Source organism: Antechinus flavipes, chromosome 1 (assembly GCF_016432865.1).
Source record: "Antechinus flavipes isolate AdamAnt ecotype Samford, QLD, Australia chromosome 1, AdamAnt_v2, whole genome shotgun sequence".
Taxonomy (NCBI): domain Eukaryota; kingdom Metazoa; phylum Chordata; class Mammalia; order Dasyuromorphia; family Dasyuridae; genus Antechinus; species Antechinus flavipes.
The window spans coordinates 676,770,812-676,788,447 of NC_067398.1; the positions used below are offsets into that span (position 1 = coordinate 676,770,812).

Sequence of the window (17,636 nt, forward strand, 5' to 3'; positions counted from 1 at the left end):
CGGCGCCGGGGGGGCAAGCCGGAGCGGGGCCGTGGCGCACAATGACAGCGAGAACGCGCCGGAGCGGCCGGGAGGGACGCGCTTCTCCTCCGTGCTTCCCGGCAGGCTTCGGATCGAAACCCGTCTGCGCCGGAAAGGACGGCGGAGTGTGAATGCGCGCGCGGCCTTCGCTTCCTTCTTCCCTCTCTCTCCCCCACGGTTTCCCCTTTTGTTCTGGTTTCTCTGTATGTGTATTAAAAAAACAAATAAAATGAACTTTTAAAAATAGCAGCTGGGGGGCGGCTAAACGGCGCAGGGGGGAGAGCCCCGGGCCTGGAGGCAGGGGAGCGGGTTCCAATCAGACGCCGGGCTGTGTGACCCCGGGCAGGTCATCTAACCCCAACTGTCTCAGCAAAAAAATATATGTGAGAGAGAGAGAGAGAGACAGAGACAGAGACATAGAGAGAAACAGAAAGAGACAGAGACAGAGAGAGAGACAGAGACAGAGAGAGAGAGAAAGCGAGCGCAGCTGGACTCAAGGGGCCGGAGCACTGCATCCATCCCCTTTACATTTAAGGGCTCCATTCTGGACTTGGGCACGGGATCCAGACCTGGTTTGGTTCTAAGAAAGCGCGGCCTCTAACAGAAGGCCCCCTTTCTCACGCTCTGGCTCATTTAGTCCCCCACTCCAGCGTGCTAGGAAAAAATTTACTTAAGCTTAAGTTTTGGCTCCTGAGTAGAGTCTTCCCAAAGTTAGTAATAAAAAGATCCCCCACACACCACATCGATCAGATCTGAGACAAATATTTATCCTCCCAAACAAAAGAAATATTAAACATTAAACACTCAGAAGCATTGACAGAAAAGACCTAAAACACAGCTCAGTAACATAAGGTTAGTTGTGTGGTCCCGGGAAGCTGAGACGTTTCCTTTAACACTCGGTCTCCCTGTCTCGCCCAGGCTGCTAAGAGCCCCAAACCACTACAGAGCATCTCCCAGCTTGCACTGCTGCATTTCTGACCTCGGCAGGCTCACCCTGATAACCTGACGGCTCCCCCCTCCTGGAGATTCGCCATATTCAAGCCAGACTCGATGTAAAACACTAATTCGGTTATTTCCCGCCGCAGCTCAGAACTCCAGAGCTCGAGAGAGAGTATGGATTTTGAAGGGAAGAACGCAAACCCATTGAGGTGACAATGATCTGGAAAGTCAGAGACTGAATAATAGGAGGTTGAGGAAGAATAGAATGAGGCACCAGGAGAAACGGAAGGGGTAGGGCACAGTGGGCAGAGCATCTGACTTGCAGCCAGGGACGTGGGTTTGAATGCTGCCTCGGACACTGCGACTTTAACTAAGCAAGTCATTTGTTTGCTGCCTCCGTTTCCTCGTTTGTAAAATGAGGGGAGTTGCAGAAATGCACTACTCCTCCAGGGAGGCTGAGATTTAAATCTCACTAGATCATAAAGCAGTGTGAAGGACAACTGAATGGGCATTATTGCATTGTACTTTCACCCCGCAAATGTCCCCTCAGTATCCTGGCTGGTCCCCCTCTGTTGTTTCTTTTCACTCAGCTGTTAAGTGGATCTTCCTAAAGTGCAGATCTGCCATATCTCCCACTGCTACTCATCAAACTTTAGTGGCTCCCTATCACTTCTAGGATCAAATAGAAAATCCTGTTTATTGTTAAATTTTCTTACTTTGGCTTCATGCAGAAGTCACATACTTGTAATCACATTCAGCTCCACAAGAATTCCAGAAATTCCTTTTTTTTTTTCCCTGAGGCAATTGGGTGCCCAGGGTCACACAGCTGAGAAGCGTTAAGTGTCTGAGGTCAGATTTGAACTCAAGTCCTCCTGCCTTCAGGGCTGGTGCTCTATTCACTGCGCCCCCTAGCTGCCTCCTCTATCTGGTTTTTAAGGAAGGAGTTGACTTTTCCCCAGGATGTAATCACAAGGTGCTCAGATAAGGAGGCATTCCTATATCTTCTTTTGATTTAGAGAAGAGAAGAGGAACAGGGGTGTGTTAAAGCCATCTTGAACTGTTTGGAGCCACTCTGCACCCCAATCCCGAGAGAGCCATTTATTAAATATTTACCTGTATACCATTGACAGAGATCAAATTCCCCATTATGTGACCATAATTTTCCTATTATAGGACTATGAATTTAAAACTGGAAGGAACATTAGATATCATGTGCAATTATCCTCATTTTACAAATGGGGAAACTGAGGCAGCAAACAATTTCCGAGACAACATTCAAACCCAGATCCCTGGCTGCAAGCCAAATGCTCTGCCCACTGTACCATACCGCCTTCAGTTTCTCTTGGTGCCTCATTCTATTATTCTTCAACCTCCTATTATTCAGTCTCTCTCTGATTTTCCAGATCATTGTCACCTCAATGGGTTCGCGTTCTTCCCTTCAAAATCTATACTCTTTAGTCATCATTCCTCATCAAGACTTCAGCCTCGGATTACTCCAATCATCCAGACTCTACTTCTGCTCTCTTGCTGGTGAACGCCAAGAGAGAAGTCAATGCAGTGGTTCACTACAAATTGATATTATCCGATTCACTTGGATCCTCACCGCCGCCCAACAACCAACCCTTTTTATCTTGCCTGATTTACTCTCCCTTCCGCTCCCCGTGGTGGTTTTTTTCCAAATCCTTTTTCTTCTCCTTAAACCTTCCTCAGCCTTCATTAGAGAAACACATCCCTTATTTTGATGAAAAATTTAAGCCAGAAGAAACTGGAAATTGAGTGGATGTCCATCAATTGGAGAATGGCTGAATAAATTGTGGTATATGAACGTTATGGAATATTATTGTTCTGTAAGAAAAGGATTTCATAAAGACTTGGAGAGACTCACAGGAATTGATGCTGAGTGAAATGAGCAGGACCAGGAGATCATTGTACACGGCAACATCAATATTATACCATGATCAATCCTGATGAATGTGGCTCTTTTCAACAATGGAATATTTCAGATCAATTCCAATAATCTTGTGCTGAAGAGAGCCATCTACACCCAGAGAGACAACTGTGGTCAAATACTACAAATCAAGCCTTGATTTGTTTGTTGTTGCTGCTGATTAACTAGATGTAAGAAAGAGATGAAAGAAATGTTAACGATGGTATACTTTCACATTTTTAACATGTATGAGACTGCCTGCCATCTAAGGAAGAGGGCTAGGAAGGAGGGGAAAAGTTAGAACAGAAGGTTTTGCAAGGGTCAATGTTAGAAAAATTACCCATGCATATGTCTTGTAAATAAAAAGCTATAATAAAAAAAGAAATGTTAATGATGCAAATAATACTTAAAAAGCATTTCCTGTATACATTTTGGGAGGGAGGAGAGTTCGTCATTAAATATTTGTCAGCATACTCCAAATCTCCAAGAATTTGCCCTTTTGATCACCCTTTCCCTTCCTAATTATTCATCTTCTTTTCATCACTATGGAACAATAGGAAGCCAGCCTCAGAACCTACCAGTGACACATACTGGCTGGGTAATTCTAAGCTGCTTATTTAATCTCTTGGAGACTTTGGCTACTCTGACTAAATTTCAAAGAAGCTGTCAACTTGCATGGGACAGAACTTCCTCATCTTCTTGTTCCTTATACCAGGAAACTTCATAGGTCCAGTCCCTATCTTTGTCCTGTCCATATTCACTATTTTCTTCCCCACCCTTCAGAAATATATCAAAGTTTCTTCCTCCCCTCATCTTTAAAGAACTTTGCTTGACACGAGAACCTCCTGAAGATGTCTCATACCTCTTCTCCTTTCCACTCTCAAATTCCTAGAAAAAGAAACAAAAAGCTGCCGATTGTCCCCACATTCACTTCTCACCTTCACACTCATTTTTCAGTTCTTGGACGATTGCCATTACGTAAATGAATGAAATCTCTCTGAGTTCACCCCTGCTCCTTGATGTCTCAGTTCAGTTTGACACAGCTGGCCATCCCCTGTGTCTGGATGCCCTCGTCTCCCTCTGCTTCTGTGCATGCCCATGTTCTAGTGTGATCCTACATGTCCAGCCCCTTCTTCTCAATCACCTTAGCAGGTTCATTACTTTACCCTTCATGTCTGGGTTTGCTCCATGACTCTGTCCTGAGCCCTCTCCTCTTCTCCTGCTATAATCTCTCTCTGTTTATTTTTTATAGATTCTGCATGAGTTTGTTATGACCCTATCGTATTGCTATAACTAAGTTATATAGGTGGTATAGGGAATATCACACTGGACTTGGGACTCAGGATGACCTCTCTTAGATATTACCTAGCTGTACTTCAGTTTCCTATATATAAAATATAAGATAAAAAGCAAATATAATTTGTTATAATATATAATAATATCCATCCCAGTTTCCTCAATTATAAAATAGATGTAATAATACCTGCCTCAATTTCCTCAACTGTGAAATGGGAATAATAATAACCCCACCCCATAAGGTTATGGAGAGGATTGAATGATGAAATAACACAAAGTGCTTTCTAAGTCTTAAAGTACTATATAAATTAAGCTATGATAATTATTATGTATTACTATATGATAATCATATTATTATTGATTGTAAAGTTTTTGAGGGCCATACAATGCCTAGCACATGTTAGGTGATTAATAAACACCCTCTGGTTGGTCCAAGGTCCAGCCAATAAATGAGTATTTACTCTAATAGCACAGGGCTAAGGCACTAAGGTAGGTAACACAGACCTGAATGGGAATCCTTTTGATAAATTCCAAACATGTGACTCCCAGCCTCTTTTAAAGACTCCCAAGTCCGACCCCACTCACTCATCCTTCATGGTATGAAGTTGTTGAATTCAAGGATCGATGATTTAAGATGCGAGAGGGACCTTAGTGATCATCTCACTGAATCTCCTCATTCAGAGGAGGAAACAAGTACAATTCATTGCATTGATATAGCTTGATTAGAACCTGGGCCCTCTGATTCCAAATTACTCATTTTATCCATTGTACCATAAGTTGATTTATTTATTCAAAGAAAAAGGCCCTGGCAGAGGAGGATCTGGGTTGAGGGAAGGAGAGCACAGTCTGTCAGCAAGCGTATGTACTAGATGCCAGGCGCTGCACTAAGTCCTAAGGATGCAGAGAAAGGTAAGGGACAATCATAATCTAATGAAAGAGACAACGTACAAACATTTATGGACATATAAGATGTATACAGGTACATTGATGAGTATTCAACAGGGGGAAGGCACTTTCAGAATTTGGGATCTGGAAAGTCCCTCCTATAGAAGGTGGGACCAGGGAAGATTTGAGATGAGGGGGGTACACTTCAGGCTTAGGGGCCAGACAGTGAAAATGCCCCAGAGCCAGAGCTGCGGGGCAAGCATTGGAAAAGCAAGGAAGTGAATGTCACATTATCACAGCTTACAGGCTGTAAAAGTGTGAGAAGCCGGGAACATTAGGAAGAAGATACAAGGACACAAGAGGCTTTCTAAATCTAACAGAGAGTTGCACATTTTATCCTGAAGGCAGACTACCCCCTACCCCAGTATCCCTTACTGCTGTGTAACATTGGGCAATGTTCTGTTGTCCTTTTAATAGGTCTTTTATCTGTAAAAAGAGGGACTTAGATGATTTCACTCCATAGAAGGGAATAAGCACTTATAGAGCACCTACTATGTACCAGGCACTATGCTAAGCATTTTTCACAAATACTATCTCATTTGATCTCAGAGAAATAAGATAAGAGGACCCCCGAGTTAGCCCATAGACCTTCAGCTAAGAAGACTGTGAACATTTTAGAATTTTCTCAGAACTGAGAGGTTTCTCAAAAGTCAATTAATTCAGTACAACCCAAATCATGATTCTCCTTTAAAACATCCTGGACAAGTGATCATCCCTTTTGCTGCTTGAAAACCTTCAGTGACCAAGAGTTCATTCCCCCTTGAGGAAGTCCATTCCATTGTTTGACAGGTTTGCTTGTTGTAAAGTCCCTACAAATGCTGACCATCCAGGGCCACAGAATGGAAAAACCACTGGCCAATGACTCTGTTCTCATAGAAGCTTAGATTTAAAACAGTTAGGAACTCTCGTTGTACTATAGTTGTTTTGTTTTAATACATTTTATCTGTACATCAATCATTCCACCCACCCCTCGTCCACTGAACCCATTCTTGTGACAAACGATTAAACTAAGATCCCAATACAGAAATTGAATCAGACAATATAAACAATATCCCATCCCAGTAGTCCTCCACCTTTCTGCTATAAGATAATTCATTATTTTTTCTGAAGGACCTTCCTTATTTTTTCAGTTACTCAAAAGTTAGCTTCATTGAGCAATTTTTTCCTTTACATTATGATAGCTATTGCTTCATTCTTCTGATTACATTCTGTATCAGTTCATACAAATTTTCTAGTACATTATCTAAGAAGATAAAATATATAAAGTGTTTTGCAAACCTTGAAGCACCAGATAAATGCTAGCTTTATTTTTTTTTAGCTTTTATCACATTTATTTTAATTCTTTAGATTCCTCATTTCTTGTCACACAACATTTCATCCACTCATATGTCATTTTTTGAACAATTCCCCGGTTGGTGGCCCTCCACTTTGCTCTCTAGTCTTTACTACCACAAAAAGAACCGATATAAATTTTTGAGCATAATATGCTAGATCTTTGTTTCTGTCTTTGACTTCCTTAGGGATATATGCCCAATAATTAGAACACTGGATTAACAAATATGGATGATTTAAATCTTTTTTCTTGAATAATTTCAAATCAAAATTCAGAACAACCAGCTACTTAATTTTATAAATGAAGATACTTAGATCCTTAGAGGTTATTGTTAGTGTTGTTCATCCTCCCCTTTATTCTTAAAGAGGATCAATAGTTCATGACTTGACTTCATGACTTAGTTCTTGACTTAACTTGTAAGTGAATTGGGTTTATCTGAGGCAGAGCTATGCAAAGTCACCAGCTTCACTTCCATTCATCAGAGTCCAGTGGCAAAATTAAGGGACTTTTTGAGGATCACAGGGATAATAAGTGGCAGACTTTCATATTTAAACCCAGTAAGTGCCCCATTACATCATGTTGCTTCCCTTTTCCATCCCTTCATCAGACTGGAATCCACTTCTCACCCATCCATCCATTTATCTATCCATTCCTTTGGCTATCCATCCATTCACCCATCCCCCAATTCAACCATTCATCCCCATCTAAGCCATTAAACAGCCATTAAAGATCCTCCTCTATAATGTAAGTTGTTTTGCTTGAATGTTACATAGTGACTGTTACCTGTGTTACAACAGTTTTGTTTTCTTTTTTCTTTTAAATGGGGGCAGAGTAGAAAGGAGAGAAAATAGTTATTGAAAAATTAAATAAAACAAAAGATTTTTTTCTTAAAAAAGGTTGCCTTAGCCCTTTTTGTAGTGGCTAGAAACTGGAAAATGAATGGATGCCCATCAATTGGAGAATGGCTGGGTAAATTGTGGTATATGAATGTTATGGAATATTATTGTTCTGTAAGAAATGACCAGCAGGATGAATACAGAGAGGCTTGGAGAGACTTACATGAACTGATGCTGAGTGAAATGAGCAGAACCAGGAGATCATTATATACTTCAACAACTATACTACGTGATGATCAGTTTTGGTGGATATGGCTCTCTTCAGCAATAAGAGGATCCAAATCAGTTCCAATTGATAAATGATGGACAGAAGCAGCTACACCCAGAGAAAGAACACTGGGAAATGAATGTGAACTATTTGCATTTTTGTTTTTCTTCCCAGATTATTTTTACCTTCTGAATCCAATTCTCCCTGTGCAACAAGAGAACTGTTCAGTTCCACACACATAGATTGTTCTTAGGATCTACTATACTATATCTAGTTCATATTTAGGATATACTATAACATATTTAATATGTATAAGACTGCTTGTCATCTAGGGGAGGGGGTGGAGGGAGGGAAGGGAAGGGATAAGTCGGAACAGAAGTGAGTGCAAGGGATAACGTTGTAAAAAATTACCCATTCATATGTATTGTCACTAAAAAGTTATAATAAAAAAAGGTTGCCTTTATGCAACATCCTTTGCTGGACACTGTAAGAAGTAACACATTTAGATGCTACTGTGGGGTAGAAGACAAACTCTTGAATTTAGGGTGAGAAGACCTGGGTTCAAAACCTATGGACAAGTGACATACCCCTTCTAGCACTCTGTTTCTTCATTGGATTCATCCCTTACAGCTCTAAATGTATAACCTTGTGCTATGTCAAAGGATCTCAAGGTCCTTTCAACTCTTAAACCCAAAGTCTTGGCTAAGACACTGTGTGTGCCTTTGTGGAACTCAGCATCTAGTGAAAGAATCTCTGTGTCACGACACTATGTCCTCTGGTAATTCCTCCAGAAGTGACCAGTGGACTGGATCTGGGGTGGAGATTGCCTGTGGAACCCCCACCAAGAACTCTAGAACACAAATCTTGAAGAACACCCAAAGCTTTTTTATATCTTCCTGGAAAAGCTTCAGGGAGAGAAAGGGGGGCTCCCTTCACACTTGTGACCAACACCATTTCAGACAACTCTCTTGCATCTGGTATCTCTTTCATAAAGACTCATCTCAGTACCAAGGCTGGGGTGTTAGCTATTTCCTCCTCAACGGTCACCATCTCTTACCCTCCCACATTCAGTAGCAGCCCTGTGCTTCCTGTTTCCAAGGCAATGGCTGTGGGGGGAGGGAGGGAAGAGGATGTTTCTGGGGCTTCTGAGAATGGTCTGAATCTACTCAAAAGGTGACCTGGAGATCAAAATCAAGAATGAGTCCTCAGCCACATTGTCATCATTAGAAAATGTTTATTGACTAATCCCAGAAGTCTCTTTTTCTTCTAGGAAGGATTCAGAGAATGTCAGCTGAAAGGGACTTCTGAAAGACCCTTATCCCCTCTACACTGTCCTTGACAAATGGTCCTCTAATCTGTTTGAAAATCTGCAGAGATGGCATTCCAGGTTTCCCCATCTGGATTGTTTTTCATGCATACTATGTCTAGGACCTAGACCCACAGGACATCAAGCTAGAAAGACCTTAGAATAAAGAATGTCAGAGCTCATGGGAAGTGAGCCCTGGGAGGGTTCTTAGATCATGGAATGTCAGAGCTGGGAGGGCTCTTAGAACACAGAATGTCAGGGCTGGAAGAACCCTTAAAATACAGGATGTCAGCGCTGGGAGGGCCCTGAGAACACAAAATGTCAGAGCTGGGAGGGCCCTTAGAACATGGAATGTCAAAGTTGGGAGCTGATTTTATGGGTACAACTTTTTCATCTGATGGAGGAAGTTACTGAGGCTATCAAATGACTGTCAGAACTGGACCTAGAACTCAAATGCCCCAGACAGCCAGATCAGCTTCTGTCTGTTCTTCTAGGAAAACGAAGAAATAAGTCAGTCTGGGGAATATGGAAGGAAGGACAGAGGCTGTGGGAACACAAGTAAAAAGAGGTGAGAGGCTAGTGTGGGTCTCCAGGGCAGAGAGAAAGGAGGCTCTGATAGCATCTGGACTCAGAGAGGCCCAGGATTTGGGGCTCTGTCCTTTCCATTTTCCAGCCCTGACTTCCTCAATTACTCACTGTCCACCTAGAATGGTTATGAATGGGGCCCTACACCCCAACATCCCAGAAAATGGCAGCTATCTCCCCATAGTGACTGGCTGGCAGTTCCTCTTTAATTTGTGAAAAATAACATTTAAGGGTAAGAAGGGAGGGGCCGTAGGTAGGGGAAGAGGGATGGCCAGTGACATCCCCCTGGCCTCAGAGACTTGGGAGATAGAGAGAAAATGACCATATTTAATGGTCTCAGGCCAGGGGACTTGGATTTTCAGATAAATACCCCAGACCTAGAGGGGGAAATGACAAGAGGAGCCTGCAGTTGGTTTAAAACACACACACACACACACACACACACACACACACACACACACACAGAGTTCCTTTCTCAACCCTACTCCCTGAACATACAATCACATTCTAATTTTTACAGATGTATTCCATCTCTCTCACAAACAAGCTTTTCCCCTCTGTAGGCCTCAGTTTCCCCAGCTGTGAAATAAAGGGATTGGCCTAAATCACTGATTCTTAACCTTCCCTTGCATACTTAACCCCTTTAGGAGGAAACTTGGTGAAAAAACCTCTGCACCCTTTCTCAAAAATCATGTTTTGAAATGCATAAAGCAAAAGACACAGGCTTACTGAGGAAACCAATTATGTTGAAATGCAGTTATCTAAATTAAAAAAAAAAAAAAACATGCAGATACCAAGCCTCAGGTCATGATCACTTACACTAGCACATCTCTGAGGTCCCACTGATCTGTGATCCTGCAAAGTTAATTAAAATGAACTCATATTCTTAACCCACTTCCTAATACACATGTGTCTCCATTCAGACCTTTGAATAACAGGAAGAGTAGAATCCCTGGAGATTTCTAAAAACAGAGGGGTGAGCAGACTCTTCCCACAGAGACACTGAGTGCCACGGAGGCAAGGGGATGAGCAAGAGGAACTCTTTATGTGCTCTCGTGGAGAGGAACATTGTGGACTCTTGAGACCTACACACATAGACGAATGTCTAGTGTTTCATACCCTTGCAACAGCCCAGACACGTCCCTGAGGAAAGCCTTTCCCAGGACTATTCCCCACGCCTGCCGCACATTCCCATCCGTGCTTTGAATTCCATCGCATGACATTTAGCCCATTCTCCAGGGCCCCCGTACATCGGGTTCCCTGTCCGGCTTAATTATGTTACCGACCCCCCTCCCTTCTCTGCACTTTCCCCACTCCACCAAGTCACCAGTCTGCAAGTTGCCACTCAGCCTGGCCCAAGGAAGGATGAGGCTGGGGTCCTCCGAAGAACCTTACCCTTCCCGGCCAACCAGAACAAAAGGGTAGGGGTCCACGGGGGTGTGGGGGAGAGGCCGCCGCAAGCAGAGTCTCAGCCCGCCAAAACAGCCACTCCCTGGGGCCCAGCGGTAGAAGATCTTTGCCCCGGGCATCCTGCCAGTGCCCACTGGGGTGCTGGGCTCTGTGATGTAACATCCTCTTTGCCCGACATCAGGGCTTTGGCCTCAAGCCCAGGACCCCTACCCCAGATCATTGCCCAAAACCCCTTGCAGGAAAGTAGGCGAGGGGGGACAGTTCCCGGAACTTCGCCCATAGTTCACACAGCCAAGGACACGAGGCCCCACCCCCCGACGTGCCCTCCCTCGGGTGGGCCACGGCCAGAAGGCGAGGGCGAGAGGAGGGGTTTGGGCCCGGAGGCTGGAGGCGGGGGACTCCGGCGGCCTCACACGCTCCGTACACTGGACACGCTGGACAGAGGCTCGCGCATCCGGAAGCTGAGGGAGCGGGAAGTCCGGAGGCTGTCCCGAGGCCGGAGGGAGCTTTCGGTGGAAGAGGCCGAATGGGTCTCCATGGCCCTGACCAGACAGTCCCCGGGCCCGCGGACCCCCAGTCCCAGGCAGCCCCAGCACAAGAAGCCCAGCACGGCCCTGCACACCTCCCGACTGCGGAAGGAGTAGATGAGCGGGTTGATGGCCGAGTTGAGCACGGCCAGAGTCAGGATCCAGTCCATCCCGCGCAGGTACTCCTGGGCCCAGGCGGCCGAGCCGAAGACGTCGGCCAGCAGCAGCCCGAAGAGCGGGCCCCAGCAGACCAGGAAGGCCACCAGGATCATGAGCACGGTCTGGAGGAGGCGCCGGGCCTTGTCCTGCGCGTGGCCCCGGGGGGCCTTCTGGCCGTTGGCGCGCACCAGGCGGAAGATGGCCCCGTAGAGCAGCATGATGGAGGCCAGGATCAGGCTGAAGATGACCACGCAGAAGAGGATGTACCACTTGGAGTAGAGCGGCAGCAGGCTGGAGCAGGCGGCGAAGCGGCAGACGCAGTTCCAGCCGAGCAGGGGCAGCAGCCCCAGCAGCACGGCCAGCAGCCAGCAGAGCCCGATGAAGCCGGACACGCGCGCCGTCTTGCTGCTGCGGGCCACCACGGGCCGCATCATGGTGGCGAAGCGCTCCACGGCCGTGAAGAGCAGGCTGAAGGTGGAGGCCGCCAGGGCCATGAAGAGCAGCCCCTCCCGGAGGAACCAGCGGGTGGGCGTCAGGCGGAAGGTGCGCGGGCCCGACAGCACGATGTTGGCCAGGTAGGCCACGCCCGTGAGCAGGTCGCTCAGCGTGATGTTGACGATGCAGTAGTAGACCCAGCGGCGCGAGCGCATGTGCGTGACGATGGCCACCAGCACCAGCAGGTTCTCCACGATGATCAGGCAGCTGACGGCCACGAAGAGCGTCCGCAGCCAGCCCAAGCCCTCCGCCGCCGGCCCCCGAAGCTCCAGCCGCCCCGTGTAGTTGTAGTGCCGCAGGATGAGCTCCGGGTGCCCGCCGTCCACCAGCTGGCGGCAAGAGAGGTTCATCCCCCGGCCTGGGAGCGGAGCAGGGGCCACGAGAAGTCCGCGAGGCTGTCCCCCGGGGCCCCCAGGCAGAGGGAGACCTCGGAGACCGGGCGGCAGCGGGTGGAGTGCCCTGCCCGCCTGAGCAGCAAAGACTAGGCCAGGGTTTCCTGTTGTTTGAAATTTCCTGTTATGCAGCGGAGCGGTGCCCCCAAGGGTGAGGCGGAGGGGCAGGGAGGGGCCAGGGCCCAGCGGGGCCTCCACCCCAGCTGCGGTGGAGAGGCCGCCACACGGGAGCCGGCGCGGCCCCCAGGAAGCCTCCCAGACGGCCGAAGTAGGACGGGCCGGGGAAGGAGCCCAAGGACCGCGAAGGTGGGGCTCTCCATGCCCCTCAGGGCCTCCCACAGGAAAAAGTGAGGGAAGGAGCGCCCCGGGCATCCCAGAGAACGGGAGCCCTTGGCAGCAAGTCCGCCGGAGCGGCCCTCCTTAACTCAGTCTGGCCCCGAGGGGTCTGGCAGCTGTCAAGGAGCCCAATTCCTGGAAGTTACTAGTTATGTGCAGACCGGTGGGCGCGCGCGCACACACACACCCCACTGATAGAGAGACACCAGAAAACATTAGCAGAAGACAATATACATTATTTAGCAGTATAGACATTGTATCTTATATCGCATCAACAGAACACAGAAATAGCAATTACAGACGGCAAGGACCGACACACACACACACTGAAAGGCAAAGCAGAGATGCATCCCCCCGACACAAGACAGAAAGACCAAACACAGGGAGACTGGGGCAGGACAGGACCCGACTGAGAACTGGGGGGATGTGGCATGGTGACAGTTCTCCCCTTTTGACATTCTGTCTCCTCTGTTCTAAGGATCTTCCAATCCCGGGGTCTAAGGACACTGTCAATTTAGACACTCTTATGTTCCAAGAGTCCTCCCACCTGAGCTATATATGCCATTCTCTGTGCTAGGGTCTGTCTTCTTCCTGGCTCTGATATTCTGTGTGCTGAAGGCCTCCTCAACTCTCCCCTTTTCCCAAGCTCTGAAATTCTGTGTTTTAAGGACTTTTCCAGCTCTGACATTTTATGTTCTAAACACCATCCCAGCCTGACCTCCTGGGCTCTAAGGGCCCTCCCAGCCCTGATCTCCTGGGTTCTAAGGGCCCTCCCAGCTCTGACATCCTGGGTTCTAAGGGCCCTCCCAGCTCTGACATCCTGGGTTCTAAGGGTCCTCCCAGCTCTGACATCCCGGGTTCTAAGGGCCCTCCCAGCTCTGACCTCCCGGGTTCTAAGGGCCCTCCCAGCTCTGACATCCTGTGTTCTAAGGGCCCTCCCAGCCCTAACATCCTGGGTTCTAAGGGCCCTCCCAGCTCTGACCTCCTGGGCTCTAAGGGCCCTCCCAGCTCTGACATCCTGGGTTCTAAGGGCCCTCCCAGCTCTGACCTCCTAGTTCTATGGGCCCTCCCAGCTCTGACCTCCTGGGTTCTAAGGGCCCTCCCAGCCCTGACATCCTGGGTTCTAAGAGCCCTCCCAGCTCTGACCTCCTGGGTTCTAAGGGCCCTCCCAGCCCTGACATCCTGGGTTCTAAGGGCCCTCCCAGCTCTGACCTTCTATAACTATGTGATTCTGGTGAGGAGGAGGCAGGACAGTAAATAATGTACCAACAGTTCACCAAGATAGCAGAAGAAGAGAGCTCTTAGGCAACTGTTAAACCACAATGGATGGCCAGTGCCCCCTGTGGGAAGAACCACAAATTGACCATGAAAGGAGAGGAGGGCCAGAAGAACTGAAGCAGTCTGATAAGCCCTGAGCTTGGGGGCCTTAATCTTAAGGGGGAGACCAAATCTTGCCCTCAGCAAGCCCCCAGTCTGAGGTGGGGGAAGGAAGGAGAAGGAACTCTTCCCATACTCAAATATGCTACCCATAGTTTACCTAGAAAATCCTAAAGAGAGCTTAATTCTAGAAGGCCGGAAAGAACCAACCAAGAAGTCTCCTGAGACCTAGATTCAAGTCCTGCTTTTGAGACCTGGCAGCTTCGTGCTCTTGGTCTACTCACTTCACTTCTCCACGTTCTAGGCAACATTTTAAAATTATAACTCGGAGGGCAGCTGTTGGTCTGTGTGGGCAGAAGACATTTCCATATAGGGCGTTCTTCATACAAAGTCACAAGTCAGAGAATGTTGTACTTTCTTGTGCTCTAGTTTTTGTTGTGTTCAATAGTTAGCTCAGAAGGGGGAGGAGACAAACATATATGGAGCGCTACCTGTGACACAAGTGAGCCCTGTGCTGAGCTGGGTGATTTAAAGATATCATCTCCTTTGGTCTCACAACAACGCTGGCAGGGAGGGGCTCCACAGATCCGGTGTCTGCGGGGTTAACCCCCCAGCTCCCTGGTTTCTCTCTCTTCCTCATCATTCTCTTACACACAACACAGTTACTGTACACGGAAATAGAATAAGATGGATGGGGGGCGCTCTCTAAATATCTGTGTATCTAGAGAGAGGGCAAGCTCTGGATCTACACAGATATATCTGTATATGCTCTATCTATGGAGTCTATAGCTTGCTATCTAGAGAGAGAGGGAAAGTGCTCTATACCTGTATGTCTATATCTATAGAGAGAATATATATCTAACTAGAGAGGGATAGCTCTACATCTATATAGATGTATCTACACATACACATGTTATAAATCTGTCTATAGGGAGAATATATTTCTAGCTATCTGTAGAGAAATAGATGATCTATATATCTATATCTCTATACATACCCACTATGCTTATTTCTAAAGATAGCTTTATCTCTATGTAGATATCTCTGTGGAATATGTATCTAATTATATATCGAGAGAGAGAGATAGCTCTATATCTGTACAGATATATCTATAGACATATATACTATATGTTTATATCCAAAGAGAGAATATATATCTAGTTTTATATCTAGATATAGTTTTATCTCTATGTAAATTTATCTATACATACATACATACATATCTATATCTATATATATTAACTATAAATTAACTATTTATTATATTAACTATAAATCAAGAGAAAGCTCTATCTCTATATAGATATAACTATACATTCACACATGTTATATGTCTATTATATATCTAGAGAAAAATGGGCAGCTGGGTGGCTCAGTGGATAGAGCATCAGCCCTGAAGTCAGGAGGACCTGAGTTCAAATTCAGCCTCAGACACTTAACACTTCCTGGTCATGTGACCCTGGGCAAGTCACTTAACCCCAATGCCTCAGCAAAAAAAAGAAAGAGAGAGAGCTCTATATCCATACATACATACTCTTTCTCTTTACAGATCTATAACTCTAGGTGCATAGAGAGTATATGTATTTAGATAGACACATCTATGTATCTATAGTATGTTTATGTGTGTGTATAGACACACCTTTCCTACCACCTGCATCCCTCAAATACGTGTCTGTATGTGTGCACATCTGTGTATATGTTTACATATAAATACACACACATATAGGCCCTATATATGTGTCTGATAAGTGTACACATCCATAGACATGCAGATCTGAGTTATAATTACATGTTGAACCCCTCATTAGAATGTGAACTGATCTGACATTTTTCGGTATCTGTGCCTGGCACAGAGTGGGGGCTTTAGAAATACTTTTTCATTCTTTCATTCATTTACTCTCTCCTGGCTCTGACAGCCCATGTTCCAACACCCGGAGCATCTCTGGCATTCTCTATTCTGTGCTTCCTGGTTGTTGTTCTGTCTGAAAAAGGCTTTTCCCAGCCCTTCATAGGGTCCTCCTGTCTTTATCCCATTCCACTCCCCCAATCCTCTAGGAAGCTTCCTTTGAATTAAGGAGGAGAAAATGGTTGAAGGGAAGGAAGCTGAGTGATAGCAGGATACAGTGCTTCGGAGGAGTGTGTTTGGGGCGTCCCCTCCTGAATCTGGGTCTACTGAGGGCTATCCTAACTCCTTTTCCACTCTCCCACAGGGCCTTCCTTTCCCTGAGCTGCCCCTATTACCGTGGGATACTCCACCTGCCCATCTCTCCATTCTTTCCCTCACCCACAGTCACGCCTTTGCTGTCCAGACCCCCTGCTGTTGTGGCTCAGTCATGGCCCTGTTTTTGAGAGCTCAGATGGAGTTTTCTTGGTGAAGATACATTCTCCTTCTCCGCTGCTCAGGGCTCAGGCTCTGACTTCCGAGGATCTGAAAATATGGCGCTGTGTGCTCTCCTTGCTCGCTGGAAAGTTGGGCAAGCACGGCCCTTCCCTCCTAAGGAGCCTGCTCCATCTCAGGACAGCTCTAAGTAAAGCTTCCCCTGGCGGGCCAAATCTGCCCCGAGCATAATCACCCGGCAAAAGCTGGTTGACTTAAGGGACCGGTTTCCTGACATTGCTCCTAGGTCTACCTTTTGGGGATATCAGGATGTATTTGTCTCTTCAGAGAGAACAGGGAGCACATCCCACTCCCAGACTTCTCTCCAGAAGAAACTTCCCCAGTTTAGATCCTTGTAGGAAATGGTCTCCAGATTCTTTATCGCGCTCACTGTCCTCCACTGAATGTCAAAAATGCCTTAGCATGATGATGTCCTTCCCAAAATGTACTACCTCCCCTTCGAGGTTGTGCTCTCAGAGGGACCCTTAATTTCTTTGGAAAGTAGCATCCTGTCTAGGGGCTTTCGTGAGGGGTGGATGATTCTGGAGGCCAGGAGAGGGGGGCCAAGAGAGGAGCAAGAGGAACTGGGGATGTGGGGGAAGATTAGAATTCCCATTCCCAGGTAGCAGGTTGCCCTGTAGAGTGACTGAGGGGAGGGGCTCTTTCTGAGTGGGAACAGAAGGACCCCTTATAGATCTCCTGGGGGGAGCTGAGGAACAGGGCCTGAGGTCCTGAGAGGCAGCATCACCCCTCCCCCAGCGCAGAAAAGGCTTTAAAGCTGACCATCCTGTCAGAGGAAAATGGGGACTGAGGGAAGATGACCAGCATCATCTTCAAAAACAACTTCCATCCCAGTCACAGATCTGGGAGATCACATTCTCAGGCCCAACAAAACTCCCCCTCGCAAGTCTGATTCCTTGATCCCATTCTTCTTCAAATGTCCAGAGCCCCTGACCCAAAACCCTCTACAGAATAAAAGCAGCAACCTCGTTACCATTCCCACAGTTCTCAGTTCATCTATACATAGATTCCCTGGTTCAGGACCACATAGAAAGTAGTAGAATACAGTTGCCATGGAGACAAGCCCTATGAGTGGCTCAGCAGGCT

The 17,636-nt window shown here is 46.7% G+C and overlaps 1 protein-coding gene across 1 annotated transcript; it reads right to left on the reverse strand.

The window, feature by feature from the left end:
- Nucleotides 1-9,898: 9,898 nt before the first annotated feature.
- Nucleotides 9,899-13,780, reverse strand: S1PR4 (sphingosine-1-phosphate receptor 4). The gene has a single exon (XM_051972403.1). The coding sequence runs from the start codon at nucleotides 12,809-12,811 to the stop codon at nucleotides 11,276-11,278; it is 1,536 nt and encodes a 511-aa protein (XP_051828363.1). The 5' UTR covers nucleotides 12,812-13,780; the 3' UTR covers nucleotides 9,899-11,275.
- Nucleotides 13,781-17,636: the final 3,856 nt, after the last annotated feature.